Here is a 15773-nt window from a genome sequence, read left to right as displayed (position 1 = left end):
ATGTTTTGTTAAACTGTTTATATCGTTTGATTGGGTTGTATAGCGTCGTAGCTCAGTGGTTAAAGTATTGGGCTTCTGAACAGCAGATCACGAGTTCAAATACGCCTGGAGCTTTTGTTCATGTTAACTGAATTAAATTTTTGAAAATGTAATTTTTCATCCAAAATTGCACATTTTTGCCTATTTGACTTTAATACTTCTTATCCATTATGATATCTCTCATAATCAAGTTATTTTATGCTGATTTGAGAAAATGTTTCAAGGTGTAGTGAGCCACCTTAAACTCGTGTATGTCTACAAGTATGTTTGGAGCTAAAGATATGTATACATGTACCGTACATGCAGCCTACCAAATCTGTTTCGTTAAATAAACTGCATGTAAATGCGTATGTGTAAACAAGTTTGTTTCAATATGTTCAGTTTAATATTGCTCTTTATTAATTCTCTGACTTTGATGAATTTCAAACCAGGTGCACAGTCATTTTAAGTTAACCTCTTCTTCACAAAAAAGACACCAAGATTTACTCATATTTTGAGTTTAAAGAGCTACAAGATACGAAACCTCCATGTATTCTTGATTCGACATGCTGTGCAAAACTTTCAGAATTGTAAGTCATGCAGAATTGATGTTTCAATACCCATCTAGACTGTGAACAAAAGCCAAATAGATCACTACAAATTTGAAAAAATCTGATGAACATAAATTTTAAGTTTGACTAACCATGGTATGAGCGTGATAAAATCCACTTTGTATCATTTGCTCGTGAGTTAATTTTTCAACTTAACACAAAAACAATGACTTATGTACCAGCTTGGTTACAAATTAACAAAAGACACTAATTTCATTTACCTTTAATGTATCTGAGATGAATTCACATATTGATGTGAAAAAAAAATCAATAAATTATGAACATTTCTTACAAATAATTTAAGTGTTGGACAAAGATCACTGAATTATTACATTGAATAAATAACAATATGAATAATTTAACTCCAATATTCCAACATGAAAAAAACATGCTCATGTGGAGAAAAAAAAATGGAGGATGGAAAATAAATTATGCTTGCTAAAATCAGAACTAAAGCTAATACTGTTAACTTGCAACATGCATGTTAAACTGATAATTTCCAGAAATGAATTATATGAGTCTAAATACCATATATTTACAATTACAGTCACAAATCAAATATATTGCAAATAGGAATATTTTCCATATCCATATTGAATTTCATAAAATACAATTAAAACTAATAAAATATGACAGATACTTATGTACCAAGGCAAGATGAAATAGTTTACAATGGGAGTATATATGGTATATTTTATATGTATCAATTGTTTATGGCAAGTGATCAAATCAGAATTCTGTATTCCTGAACACGAAAAAAAATGGTTGAAGTAAAAGTCAAATCTTTTGCTGCCATTGCCCAGATATAAAAAGAAGACTGGTGCTTCTGTGACAAGTAAATGAAGTAACAGGGGTTTGTGATTCTTTTACATTTCCTTTTCCTAATGATTCATTAAGGATAAAAAGGAAGCAAATACACATCCCTTAAAATTGTAGAACAATCCACATCTAACAGAAGTACCAATTGTTTCTCTGTATAACACTCGTACATTGAAGATTCCACTTAAAAAAAATTTAAGTAATACAAACATACATTTTAACTACTGAACCATCTAAATCAATGCATAAAAAATGAGAGAAGCAAAGGAGAGGGGTAAGGATTAGGAAAACAGTTTTCAATTTTAAGATTTTTGATTGGTTGATGTTAAGTACTGGTACTTAAGATTTAAAGATAAGAGATTCAAATCAATTTAAAGTACTTTTTAGCAAAATTTTGGAGACTAATTTTCTCACTGCAAAAAGATTTGGCAATAAATATTCACAGTTCCTCAAGGGAAGTACATCAATGATGATTAAGGTACTTAATATTAATATTCATTATGAAACAAGGATTAAACAATTTCCAACACTACAAAAATATACATGCAATTCATTCTAAAAATGACAGCTATCTACACTTGTATCAACAGGAACCAGATGTTTCCCTCTCAGTTGTTGAACATAAAATAATTTATCACAGACAAACCTCCTTACATTCCAACATTTGTTGCAAGCAACCATCTTCTACACCAAAAACATCAAAAGATGCTAAAAACAGGTCATGTTTTACAGCAAAAAACCAAACAAATGCAAAGAAACTGCTGGATAAAACTGCAAAGAATTAAGAAAAGTTTTCCTTTAACAATTCTTAAAGAGTCTGGATAAAATAAACAATATATATACATGTATTTGGATTCTCTATGTGCCCTGATAATTAAATTCACAATGGTATTCCCTGAAGACGATTTCTTGTAACAATGGGTTTACATGGTTTACATACTGAGACAAAGTAAGCTTTTTACATAGCATTTACAATTTACTTTTCCTTTGTTAAGCTGAACAAGGTTTCATTAATTATAGATTAAAAATCTTTTATTGACAAGTTAATTATTACGTATAGGTGTAAGCTTCTGAAGGATAACAATGAACCAACTCTTGGCTTTAGAGCACTGGTACATGGGAAATTTTTTCTGTACAAGACGTCCTTGTGGATACTCCAGATAGTTGAGAAAGCCTGTTACTTCCTGAATGATGAGATCAAGTTTTAACTTCCTTGTCAGTAGTTCAAACAATCATTAAGTGCTGTAGACAATTATTCACACAATCTCTCTACGTGCTGTAGTTTTCCTCGTTACTGATGAACGTCTGGATCGACTTCTGACACTCCGACGATTGCCAGCGCTCTAACAGAATGTTGCTCTCCGACTCGCAAGTCAGCTCTAGCTTTGTTCTTTGGTGACTCCGCAGCAGTAACTTGGTGGTTTCTAACGCCTTAAAGTAAAAAAAGAGCAGGACTGAATTGTCAAGTAATGGGATAAATGTATTTCTATTAAGAAGTATAGATGGTTTACAAATTGCCCATTAGATCTACTGTACCTTGAATTTTTAGATATGATTTTTAAGCTGTAAACTAACGGTATTACAGTAATTAACAAAAATTACATATACCGGTATATAACATTGTAATATGTTTTTAAAATTTGAATATTTTCCTATATTTCTATACCCAGCTCCTTTTCTCAAGGAGATCAATATAGTTGAAAAATTGCAACCACCATCCAACCTTCTTATAAAAGAATATTTTTGTTTAAATCAAAAAAATAGAATATACCAGTATAGTTGTTTTTTGGCAGCATCTGTATATTTCAGTTTTGGTGATAAAATACCAAGTACATTGTATGTTCTTCAACTTAACAAAACAAATCTCTAATTACTGGTACTATTATGCAAAAATAAGTTAACCAACCCTGTACAACAGAAAGAATACTCTTTGACTGATGTTACCTTAGCTGAGTTGAGTGCAATGTTCTGTATTTTAGGAATGACCTCTTGCATCATGGATGTTGGCCATAACACTTGAGATACTAGCCCCAGCTGGCACGCTTCTATAGCTGTCACTTTTCTACCACCCAAAAGCAATTCATTTGCCTGAAATTTGAAAAAGTCAATTTTATATGTTTATGTTCCAATACTAAATTAATTGCAAGGCTTGGGCACATAGCTGCACATTATATACCTGTCTTGAACTACTTGTCACCATTTTTAAAATACATGTACCGGTACATAGCTGCATTTGCACACTCAAGATCACACACATTCAAGAAGCAGAGTATTCCCTTGCACCAGGAAATGTTTCTGAATGTGTTGGCAAAATACACCTGTGTCATTTTGTTCGTCACTATTTCAATACATCAAGCAAAATTTAATGTACGGTATTTTGCTTAATCAATTGTATTGTTAACACAATGCTATATAGAAGTATGCACAGTACACCCATATACAAGCCGTAATAGCAATGTTACATCCCCTCTCTAATAGTTTGAGCGAGGGGATAAAAATTGACCCAAAAACAATTTGATCTACTTTGAATTATGATACACCTTCTATCCAAGATCCATTATGGACCAGGTTTGGTGGAGCAAAGCTTTTACAGTGTCAAAAATAATACTATTTTTTTACTTACAAAGCCACAGAGGCACAGACAACCTTTCTATTGTCACTTACCATCGCCATCCCCACAGACTGGGGGAGAGTGTAGGAGGCACAGCCCTCGGGGGTCTGAGACAGGGCGGAGTAGGGCAGATAGAAGGTGGCCTTATCACTGGCATAGACAATATCACACAGGGGCAGCATGGCCATCCCCAGCCCCACCGCCGGTCCGTTCACCACCGCTATCACAGGCTTAGGAAAGGTGATCAGAGCCTTGGTAAAATCCCTGAAAATGTAAGCAATTGTAAATGTTTGAAAATATGTATAAAATGTAAGCATGAACTAACTGTCTTGAAACAAGGTAATATTGTGTTTTAGGACAAGTTCATATATAGATAAAGATATGCTTTTTTAATCAACTTTAAATCTTATTCATGAACAAATTTTTACTTAGAAATTTAATTAAAACTTCATGCTACAACTAAATTTTTAAGAGAAAATTCATTTTTTTGGAGGATACTCAGGTTTGTATCTAGAAATTGAAGTAGAAGGAAGAAAAAAAAAAGTAGAAGGGGGGTCTGGGGTCTTGCTTATACCTACATTGCGTTTGAAATGCAATAATAGCCAGGTGATTAAGGCATTATAGGCGTGGGAATTCCCCACCCCTGGGTCTTAGAGACAACCCTGATATTTGACATCCAAGTACTGAGAAAAGATACAACACTTGTAAAACACCTTCTAAGCAGCCATTAACATGAGTATTGCTGAAACATGCATTTATTTGACTTTTATTTGAAATCCATTGTAGGGTCAATTTGTGATTACAGGTCTTCAATCAAAATTATGCATTACACTTCAAAGTATTGCATGTGTCATTTTATATAATTCATGTACAAGTACATCATGTGTACCATATCTGATAAAATATTAGCTCATTGCTTGAATTTTAATATATGTGAAATAACCACCAAGTGTTAATTTGCCAATGATGTCAACAAATGGATCAGGAAAATATATGTAAAAATAAATAAAATGGTCTTGTATGTTTCTGATGATAAACAAAATTTTTAATGATCTGAAATTCAGGAAGTAACTACACTGTGTGCTATAAATTATCAGGAACTCTGAAACCTGACAAATAATATAACAAACCTGAGAGCATCCACCATTTGGCGCACAACAACTCTGCGCTCCCCAGACAACAGGAACAGGAGATCCACTCCATTACAGAACACGTTCCCCAACCCACTGAACAATATCAAGCTGCTGTCATCATATTTGGCTGAGTTCAAGGCTTGCACAATTTCTTGAATAACCTGAAACAATTGTAATTAAAGCTGTATGTAAACCATCAAGTTCCATGATAAATTGGGTTTCAAAACTTATGAGATCAAAATCTGAAAACAGACACACAATGACTCTGGACCATTAAGTTTACATATAATATTTTTCCCATGTTACTTGGTTTGATACATGTATTTGCATTAAAATTCAAGAGATCTCAAAATTCTCTGTGAGCAAGTTGAATACAAGATATATATCATCATAAGACATATGCAGCACAACCTTTAATGAATACCAGTACCAGTGGGTGCAATGACCTATCGGTACATGGAATAGTACAAAAAAGTGGTTGGTACCACCATTTATCTTTATAAAGGCATGATCAGATAAAGTACCTGTTGGTAATAAGTAGCTTGCTGAAAAGACCTTATGCTGAACAAGACAAATGAGATGTCTACAGTAGAGTGCTAGGAAAAAATCAATTACCTGTGGATTAAGAACGTTTTTAATCTTAGTGTGAGTGTTAAGCCAGATCTGTGTGTACCGTTGGCATTTCCTTACAACAATGTCCTTGTACCTGAGATGAAAAGGAAATGGTTTCATTTGGTTTAACAGATAGAAGAACATGGATTAATATAAGATGACACAATTACCTCATGGTTCTTACAGTCTTCTTTTAGAATCTAAAGTTATAACTAACTCAGATATACATACATATATGTAAAAAATCTCTGTATAAAGTGAATTATTTCTGTGTTCTGTAAATGTTAAAGATATTGAATATTTTCTCGCATAAAGATAAAGATAATCAGCAAGGCCCTGACCTACCTGTATGCACATTCACTCTGTCGGACACTGATCCTCCTCTCCACCCTCTCCTGGTCGTCCTCCGAGGCGTCATCGCTGTCCTTCTTCTTGGAACCTCCTTTCTTGGCAAGAAGGGACAATGGCATGTTGTCCAGTAAAGACTTGTAGGAGACAGAGGAGGGGCTGATGGGGATCACTGAGGGGATGTACTGGGTCCCGGGGACGTCCCCACACAGCGGGACCGACCGGTCACTGTCCACCACCAGATTAACCACCCCCACACCGCTGATGGTCACAGGCTTCACTGTGGTGTATGATGTACTGGGTGACACTGGTCGAACTGAGGATAGAAATGAAAAACCAAGTCAAGACGAGAATTTCTTAACTTTGTACTGTTGATATCTAATGGAGTATACATTCATTTGATTTTGAATACTAAGAATATAAGTGTATCTATGATGTAAATGCATACCATTTTTACGAATAAATAAACTTCACTTTATACACATATATATGTTCCTTGGGTTTTTTTTTTGGTGAGATGTTGTTGCCTTTCCTCTACTCTAATAGTCTACACAGTGAAGAAACTAATGTTATTTTACTGTGTAAATTGACTTGCACATAGATTTACAATTAATTACCTGTAGCCATTTCTCTGTCCCTTTTGCTGTCAATCAATTTAATTTTTTTGGATTTTGAGATGTTCCCTAGGGGCTGAACACGAACCTCCAACTTTCTCTTCACATTGTTGATGGTCAGTTGCTTTGGCTTGACTTTGAATGACTGGTTGTTTCCCTCCTGACCAGACTTCAACTTGGGTGAGATCTTTTTCTCCTCCTTCTTCTTATTATTTGTGGAATCACTGCTGCTTTCCTTTGACTTTTTAACTTTTATATTTGACAAAGGTTCGTCATCAGTATCAGAAGTGGAACACTCGACAATGCAATAGTCCTCCTCACTTTTGTGCTTTGCAGTTTTGCTTTTCTTTGGTTTTTCTCCTTTGCCCTTCAATGTCTTGTCCTTTTTCACAATACTCAACTGAGTCTTGGAATCAGATTTTTTAATTTTCTTTGCTCCTGGACTATCGTCGGAACTCTTCTTTCCATCTTTCAAAGCTTTCTTCTTTACATTTTTACTGACTTCCTCTTTATCTTTCTCGTTTTTTTTCACAGATTTCACACTGGCTTTTTTCACTTTTAAAGATGGCTTTAGTTTTACTTTCATTGCAAATTTGACAGAGTTTTTATATTTTTTGTCTCTCATCACCTTTTCTGAATCATCAGCTTTTTTAAGCTTGATTTTCTTTTCATTCTGTACACCATTACTTTGAACCTTTTTAGTATCTTTGTCCATTTTTTCTTTCGGGGGTGAATTCTCAGGTGTTAATTTTTTTTCAGCACTTTTACTGTTAACCATATCTGATTTGGTATCATTTTCTAATTCCTTCTTTGGAGAGATATTAGTTTCTGTCTTTTTTGGTGACCTTTGACTAGAGTTCACTGGTAGAGGGCCCTGTTCCAGACTCCTTATGGGTACTTTCTTTTTCTCGTCTTCCCCGGAGCTTTGAGCACTTTCATTCTTTGTTGGTGTGTAGGTATCGATTTTCATGTCAATAAAGAGTTTACTCCTCTCTCTTGCCAGTTTCTGACGAATCTTTTTGTCTTTGACACCTTTAACATTTTTAACAGAAATCTTATATGGACTCTGCTGTTGGGGTGATTTTGGAGAGGAATTCTTTTTTGGTGAGGCATGGCTATGTGAAGCTGCAGATTTGACCACAGGTGACCCTCTTTCTGGTAACTTGCCATTCTCCTTACTTTTCTTTTTCGTTGGAGTTTGGTTGTTATTTCCCCTTGCCACAGCTTCTAAGACAGAATCAAGCCTTTGAGATGAGGCTTCTCTCTTGGCATCAAAGTCCTTGACAAGCTGTAAACAGTCCACTAAATTACCCAGGGGTTCCCATGTGTCCCAGTTTGAATCGAAACCCTTCCATCGAATTAGGTAATGAACCTTTTCGTGAATGATACCTTTATCCAATATCTTTCCTACCTAGTAAAAAGAAAAGATATATCTTATTTTGTGTATACAGAGAGTTATAACGTTACAAGTACAGTTATAAACATGTATTTTAGAAGGCATGCTGTATAAAACATCAACACAATTATTTTCAGTAGGCTAATATAAAAAAAAATATTAAAGTTCTGTTCCTACAAAGCATTCTCACCTGAAACCTAAATTATTCTATAATAAAGTTTTACATATAAATTTATTCATCATGTCAATTTTCAATTATAAGTTAAATAAATCTTATAATTTCATTATTTAAAATGTGTGTGTTTCTTCCTAGTGAAAACGGTCAGTTCGCAATAAAAAAGCAATTAAATTGTTGTAATAATACAAGCACAGGGATTACTATTTACTTAAAACAACAATGTACAGATAGTCTTTAAGAACAAAATGACACTAGCTGTTACAACTTTTTCATGTGGAGCATTTATGTGCATATAAAAATGCTTTCGGATTCTTTTTCTAAGCAAATCAAAATAGGTAAAATAGTAAAACTAAACTATTTAAATAATTGTTAGTTTTTAAAAAAGAAACACCTCATAAAAAATGTTTTATAAATTTACAGGTTCCATTTCCAGGAAATCCAAACCATTAGCAAACAGAGATCTATTACCGTAGTGCATATTATCTATTAAATAATTATTTATATGTATTTTTCCTTTCGATCCTTACAATAATTTAAAGCACTCACAGCACCTGTGAATGGTGAATAGTAAATACTAAAGACATAAAAGTGAAAATACTCACTCGATTTCTCTGTGGCATTGTGGATTTTAAAATGCTGTCGTTACATTAATTTTAAATCAAAATAACAGTATAATTTCTATGCAGTAAGTGTGAAACCCCACATACAACGTCACGTTAAACATTCCGTTTTATAAAAAGTATCTGTCAATGTTTTATTTATAAATCTGAAAAATCCCCTGCCAGAGTTTCAAAGTGACAATGCACAGAGGGTCATATTTAGTTAGATCCTCCATACTATGATTTCAGATATCTTTAGCGGGCAAATTTATTTGAGATAATTTTTCAATTTACAATAAAAATTATTCACGGAACGCTAGAATGGTCATAAACAACTCAATAAATTTACCTCATAGTGCTTATTGTCCGCCATAGCGCGGCCTGCAAAATATCACCGCTTGGTGGCGCTATACGTAATGGCTGCCTCCATGTTGCACCGGTTTCGAGTTGCTGGCGTAAACAAATGGTAGTTTTTCTGTTCACACATCTTCACTGAGCTAGTAATAAAAATTGTGCATTCATTTTAAAGGAAGTCGCTCGAAGTACGTTTGTTTATATCATGTTTTCATTCCCACGGAGCATCTACGTAGCGAATTTTAGGCCTAGCTGAAGATCAAAGTCCAATATATCCTGATAATTTTTCAGGTCCACTTGACATTTAGAAAATCGAGACTTTACTTATTGTATGTATTGGCATTTTAAAACATATAGAGTAAAAACAGAATATGTAGGCCTATAGTCAAAATTTTAAATAGCGTGATACATGTAAATTGATACAGGGCTTTGATTTTTAAAATGTATTGCTGAAATGTATTTAGGAAGATCTATTTTACTCTAATAACTAGCTCTTTCTTTTCCAACTTGAAGGTTTAATATCATTCAAAACCGTACTATCCATGTGTCTCTGCGTGCCATGGGAGCCTACGATTCAGACTTTGAAAATGCCAAAGCTAGACTGAATTCCCTGCAAAATGACCCAGGAAACGATGTCAAGCTGAAAATTTATGCTCTCTTTAAACAGGTAAACATATACTGTAGATTCCTTCATCAAAGCAAGAAATTAATTTCATGATTTGATTCCATCGTTACTTCAATTCAAGAGAATATAAAATCAAGAACTCCCAATTTTTTCATAGTTTTGTATAGTTCTCATTCATCAGAAACATAAAAATAAGATTTTTAAAATCTGCCAGGGTTGCAGGGCCTCTTGCGATTTTTTCATGGATATTAATTTCTCTTATTTGATCAGGCATCTACTGTAGCCTACAGTATAAATCAGATTGTTAAAAATTTTGATTTACTGTAGATATTTAGATGTTTTTGACTCAAAATTAATCAAAATTAGTGTTTTAAGAAATCATTCTTTAAAGCTTTCATTGTGCATTTTTGCATTTATAAACATTTCTTATAATACCGGTATACATTTATTACAAAATCAACATGACTCACGAATAATTATGTCATAGAATTATGTTGTTTGTCCGTAACTTTTCTACATGTGTTTTTATGAATTATTTTGTGATTTTCCTTAAAGATTCTACGTTGAGTCAGACATTAATTTTCATAAGCTGTATTTCAAGGGAAAGAAAAAGGAAGTTTCATTGGGAAAATTTGAGATTAAAGAAATTTTACTTTTTAAAGATTTTAACTGATTTTACTTATTGAAATAATTAATGCAAAGCTAGTCCTTGGTAAAACTGGAGCAAACTGAACATTACAATGTTTTCGATGTAATGTAAAAAATAGTTAATATCCTATACGTAATTTAAGACAAATGCTATTGATAAAATCTATGCCACACTTCAACAAAGATTATAAATATGATTGTGACATTAGAATATCTTGATAAATTACATTAGAACATAATTTTTTGCCACCCAGGCAACGGTTGGAAAGTGCAACGCAAAGAAACCAGGAATGATGGATTTTGTTGGGAAAGCAAAATGGGACGCTTGGAATGGTTTAGGTGATATTTCACAGGTATGACGACTCTCTCTCTCTCTCTCTCTCTCTCTCTCTCTCTCTCTCTCTCTCTCTCTCTCTCTCTCTCTCTCTCTCTCTCTCTCTCTCTCTCTCTCTCTCTCTCTCTCTCTCTCATATGAACAAATTTGTTTTCCTTGTTGATGTTATTGCTACCTGTCATATATAACTAAAATTTACTATGTTTTTGCACATTGAATCTTCTTTTCCAGGATGATGCAAAACAAAAGTATATTGCACTTGTCGATGAGTTAGCAGGAGCAGACAAGTCTGTGGCTCCAGCAGAAAGCTCATCCGCTCCTGCTGGCAAATACACAACATTAGATGTAACCAATGAAGGAGGGATATTTACCATAAAACTCAACAGACCAAGCAAGAAAAATGCCATCAATTTTGAGGTACTTGAATTTTTTATATGAAATTGAAGATAGCAAAAATTTCGACTGTGTCTAGTTTAGACCAATCTGATTTTTAAAAAATCTCTACAATAGTGCATATTATAACTTATAATATGCACTATTGTAGAGATTTTTTAAACATTTAAAAATGGTGACAAAATATTACTTATAATTTATAAGTAATATTTTGTCACCATTTTTAAATGTTTTTGTGGACTTCATAACAAATATTGTAATTGGTTAATAAATATATCTTTCATGCAAATTATAAAAATCATTCTGATGTCACGGAACACGACCCTCCATGGGTTTTTGTCAGATCTCAACGCTTTGCGCAGTTGTATAGATCTTTATAAACAGATTCAGTTTACACCTAATGGGATATAAGTTTTAAACTATATAATTGTCATAAATATTTGACAAGAATCACAGGTATGTTAAAAGGTGCAGTATGGGTGATTTTGCATGTCATGATGTCAAACAACTTACAGTCTGCATCCATACATGTATGTTCCTGGTTATTTCAATTCAGATGACATCAAATATTTGTACCTGGTAACCAATTGAAGTTACATATAAAATCTTCATTACCTGAAATCTAATGTGAGAGCACCTGTTGATATTTGTGTCAGAAAATGTTTACATTGGATTTAAAACAATTAACTGGTAGACAGAAAATGGATGAGATACTTGAACTACCAGGTATATACCAGGTATAGAAGCAGGTTTGAGTACACCAGTTATTTCCCTTTGAACTAACTTTAAGCTGTTGTTCAGTAAAGTACCAAGAAATAGATGATGTGCCTAGTCATGGTATCAAATGATGGTGCTGAAATAGTTGACTTGTGATCGATAAAAGCAAATTAAACAAAGAAAAAAAAATCATATTTTGATATTAGTCAGGAGTTGATACAGGGGTGATACCTTTATACATGTTTGTAACATGGTTTGCCTTATTCTCTGTAAAACTGACTCTGTTTACAGATGTATGATGAGTGGGTGGTCGCACTCAAAGAAGCTGCTGAGGACAAGAGTGTGGTTGTCACAGTGGTTACAGGTAAGCTGTGGGACAGGGCGGGTCAACTACTGGAACAGGTAAACTGTGGGGCAGGGCCAGTCAACTACTGGTACATGTAAGCTGTGGGACAGGGCGGGTCAACTACTGGTACAGGTAAGCTGTGGGGCAGGGCCAGTCAACTACTGGTACAGGTTAGCTGTGGGGCAGGGCCAGTCAACTACTGGTACAGGTAAGCTGTGGGGCAGGGCCAGTCAACTACTGGTACAGGTAAGCTGTGGGGCAGGGCCAGTCAACTACTGGTACAGGTAAGCTGTGGGGCAGGGCCAGTCAACTACTGGTACAGGTAAGCTGTGGGGCAGGGCCGGTCAACTACTGGTACAGGTAAGCTGTGGGACAAGGCGGGTCAACTACTGGTACAGGTAAGCTGTGGGGCAGGGCCAGTCAACTACTGGTACAGGTAAGCTGTGGGACAGGGCGGGTCAACTACTGGAACAGGTAAACTGTGGGACAGGGCCAGTCAACTACTGGTACAGGTAAGCTGTGGGACAGGGTGGGTCAACTACTGGTACAGGTAATCTGTGGGGCAGGGCCAGTCAACTACTGGTACAGGTAAGCAGTGGGAGGGGGGGGGGGTCAACTACTGGAATTCCTAGGTGATGTCTAACAGTTAAGAGGGCTGGATGATTGTCGGAATTTCTAGTCAATTTTAATTTCCTTTAGAAAAAGATATATAGAAAAATATTCAATTTTAAAAAAAAAATATTTTAGTTTTAATTGTAGTTAATATCTACATTAAAAAACAATTAGGGTCAATCTGATGGGTAATTTGTTGACCACCCAGCCTCCTTAAGTCGAGGTGATATTGTTAGTGAAGAAAAGGCTCCAGGGCCATAATTCGGAGATGAGCTAGCCAGCTAAGTAATCTTACTTTTGATCTTGTTGTCCCTTTCTCACTTTGAGACTGAAGCAAAAGTGAGATTGTGTAAGTTTTATGGCCCATGGGTCAGGTTCCCTCTAGGAAAATTCCGGTATCGGGTATATTTTCCTGTTCATTCTCAATTTGTTAATATGCAAAAAGAAGTTTTCAACTTCTCTTTTTATCATTTATGTACTCTTTAACATTAAAAAGAAACTAGAAAAGTAATACTCCTTTGAACACCAATTATAAGGTTTACCTTTTTTCAGGTGCTGGAGACTTTTATTGCAGTGGAAATGATCTGGGAAATTTCATGAATATTCCTCCAGATGGCATTAAAGCTATGGCAGAAAAAGGTGGAGAAATATTAGAGTAAGTGTTTTTATTAATATTTTTGTTTCACCCAGGTGCATGCATTAACTCACTACTTCCTGGTCAGAAAAAAATTTAAGATGTGGGTCTTGTAATAGGATATTGTTCCGTAATACATAAATTCAGATACTGCAAGAGACAGACATGGTATACAGATTTTCTAAATTTAATCAATGTGTGTTTGATTTTAAATTGCAGGCGTTTTGTGGCGGCCTTTATTGACTTCCCAAAGCCTTTGATTGGTGTGATCAATGGACCAGCCATTGGAGTGTCCGTCACTGTGCTCGGTCTGTTTGATTTGGTTTACGCCACTGACAAGGTAATTGGTTATATATTAATTATTTATTGATGAACTTTTAAAAGGAATTAGGAAAAAATGCACTGACATAAGATAGAAATAAAAAAAGGCTTTTATGCCAAAGACAAGTATTTTTTGTACGCATAGAGGCTGGATTTTAGAAAATGAACAGAGTGGCTGTCTATTACATTTTAATAATGTGATTTCAATTTATTGAAGGCCACCTTTCAAACTCCTTTCTCAAACCTTGGTCAATCACCGGAAGGTTGTAGTTCCTACACCTTCCCCAAAATGATGGGTGCAGCAAAAGTGAGTACTTTTCTTATCTTGTGAATACAGGAGTTAAGGGACTTTTGAGAATGAGATTCCTTTAAAATTATGAAAATATTCATCAAAAGAAATCGCAAATTGCAAAAACATCATTAAGTCTTTGTGGCTTGAAAATAATCTCATAATTCAACAGGCAAGTGAACTGCTGTTGTTCAACAAGAAGATCACAGCTCAGGAAGCACTGGAGAGAAACCTAGTGACAGAGGTGTTCCCAGACCATGATTTCCAGCGGTCCGTTCAGGGTCGAATACAGCTCTACTCTAAACTTCCAAAGCTGGTAGGTGGAACTGAATGATAACTTGTAATTATTGCTGTAACTTGATACATACGTATATATATTTTGTGACGAGAGGTTGTTCTCATAGAAAAAGAATCTGGACCTTTATATTGTAATCATATGAAGCATAATTACCGGTAAAAGGTGTAAAATTTGAATATCTTGATTTTTGTTGTTGTCATTATTACATGTACATATCTGTTCATCTTGTTTTCATTGGAATATCATATTGTGTACAGAAAAGGAGTTAGGACAAGCACTGAAACCAGTTCATGGAAATAAACACTCCTTGTCTTAGTTTCAATGTCTCATGCTTACACTTACTGAGCTATATCCCTCTCCTGTCTACAGAGTCTACAGAAGTCCAAGTTCCTGTCCAGGGAGACGGATCGGGCCACGCTACACGCCGTCAACAAGCGGGAGTGTGAGGTGTTAACGGAGCGGTGGCAGTCGGAGGAGTGCTTCCAGGCCATCATGAACTTCTTCTCCAAAACAGAGTCCAAGCTGTAGCGCACCACGTACTGATGAGGGCCGCCTTTATTGTGGTGATGTCTGACTGGGAGTTATTATATCAGGGATGAGCTCTGTAGTGGGGCTTGTGTTGGAACTGTCTTGTTTCTGTGATAACTTATCTGGTTTAAATGTTATTGTTTTTCACAAAGAGAGCCTGACTTGGTCAGAAGAACGAAAAATTGATATGAAAGAACAACTAAATGAATAGAGCTATTGTTTTAACTTGTTATACATGTTCATTTGTACTGGTATAACTTATTAATGCTCTACTTATACAAATACAATCCTTATAATGTTGGCATATGAATAATATATTTGAGAATAAAAACTCGTATGTGTTTGATGTTTTGTTCCATGTATCATCAGTAATGGGACTCCAAGTTGATACTAGCACAAAATGATGGCACAGTTCAATTTAATTGTGAACGTTAAAGCAATGCTGTGCTCAATATTGGTACATTTTCCTAAACAGTAAAGGAAAATATGATCATATTCATCAAGTAGAATTGCCACCACACCTTTCTTTTCCCCCCCATTTACTATCCTTGCGGAAATTATAATCTACCCTGTTATCAAATAAGTCTTTGTAAAATCTTTCCAAAAGGGACGAAAAAGGCATTATAACATGAAGGCCTTAATTAAAACGCCTTTTTAAAAAACGTAATGCGAAAATGCATAATGATTTTTTTTTTCAAAAGGCAAATGAACGGAGGCCCATGGGTCAAATCACTG

At 34.9% G+C, this 15773-nt stretch overlaps 2 protein-coding genes and 1 long non-coding RNA gene across 5 annotated transcripts; 2 read left to right on the top strand and 1 right to left on the bottom strand.

Annotated features, from left to right (window-relative positions):
* Window positions 1-836: 836 nt before the first annotated feature.
* On the bottom strand, window positions 837-9434 carry LOC105328599 (chromodomain Y-like protein 2). 2 transcript variants are annotated; one of them, XM_011429542.3, is made up of 8 exons: window positions 9289-9434; window positions 6770-8177; window positions 6150-6468; window positions 5808-5898; window positions 5190-5353; window positions 4113-4323; window positions 3393-3536; window positions 837-2879 (listed from the first exon to the last, which is right to left on the bottom strand). In XM_011429542.3, the coding sequence occupies exons 1-8, from the start codon at window positions 9310-9312 to the stop codon at window positions 2718-2720; spliced, it is 2523 nt and encodes an 840-aa protein (XP_011427844.3). In that variant the 5' UTR covers window positions 9313-9434; the 3' UTR covers window positions 837-2717. The 2 variants fall into 2 exon arrangements, with proteins under 2 accessions (XP_011427844.3, XP_011427845.3); XM_011429543.4 differs by lacking the exon at window positions 9289-9434 and adding an exon at window positions 8943-9091.
* Window positions 2776-6971, top strand: LOC136273616 (uncharacterized). The gene is made up of 2 exons (XR_010711783.1): window positions 2776-2914; window positions 4076-6971. It is a non-coding gene; the product is annotated as an uncharacterized lncRNA (long non-coding RNA).
* On the top strand, window positions 9265-15379 carry LOC105328600 (enoyl-CoA delta isomerase 2). 2 transcript variants are annotated; one of them, XM_034481872.2, is made up of 10 exons: window positions 9265-9405; window positions 9807-9960; window positions 10821-10919; window positions 11132-11317; window positions 12302-12374; window positions 13521-13623; window positions 13822-13942; window positions 14141-14230; window positions 14385-14528; window positions 14880-15379. In XM_034481872.2, the coding sequence occupies exons 1-10, from the start codon at window positions 9356-9358 to the stop codon at window positions 15036-15038; spliced, it is 1179 nt and encodes a 392-aa protein (XP_034337763.2). In that variant the 5' UTR covers window positions 9265-9355; the 3' UTR covers window positions 15039-15379. The 2 variants fall into 2 exon arrangements, with proteins under 2 accessions (XP_034337763.2, XP_034337764.2); XM_034481873.2 differs by lacking the exon at window positions 9265-9405 and adding an exon at window positions 9492-9622.
* Window positions 15380-15773: the final 394 nt, after the last annotated feature.

Source organism: Magallana gigas, chromosome 3 (assembly GCF_963853765.1).
Source record: "Magallana gigas chromosome 3, xbMagGiga1.1, whole genome shotgun sequence".
NCBI lineage: Eukaryota > Metazoa > Mollusca > Bivalvia > Ostreida > Ostreidae > Magallana > Magallana gigas.
Note: the sequence above shows the minus strand (reverse complement) of the source record. Positions and strands in the feature narration are given on the sequence as shown.

Coding starts and splice junctions, on each gene's coding strand:
- LOC105328600 (XM_034481872.2), top strand. CDS start 9,356: ATGGCTGCCTCCATGTTGCACCGGTTTCGAGTTGCTGGCGTAAACAAA. Junction 9,406..9,806: donor GTTGCTGGCGTAAACAAATG/GTAGTTTTTCTG, acceptor TCCAACTTGAAG/GTTTAATATCATTCAAAACC. Junction 9,961..10,820: donor TTTATGCTCTCTTTAAACAG/GTAAACATATAC, acceptor TTTGCCACCCAG/GCAACGGTTGGAAAGTGCAA.
- LOC105328599 (XM_011429542.3), bottom strand. CDS start 9,312: ATGGCGGACAATAAGCACTATGAG. Junction 6,469..6,769: donor GGACAGAGAAATGGCTACAG/GTAATTAATTGT, acceptor TTCTATCCTCAG/TTCGACCAGTGTCACCCAGT. Junction 5,354..5,807: donor AAAACGTTCTTAATCCACAG/GTAATTGATTTT, acceptor CAATTGTTTCAG/GTTATTCAAGAAATTGTGCA.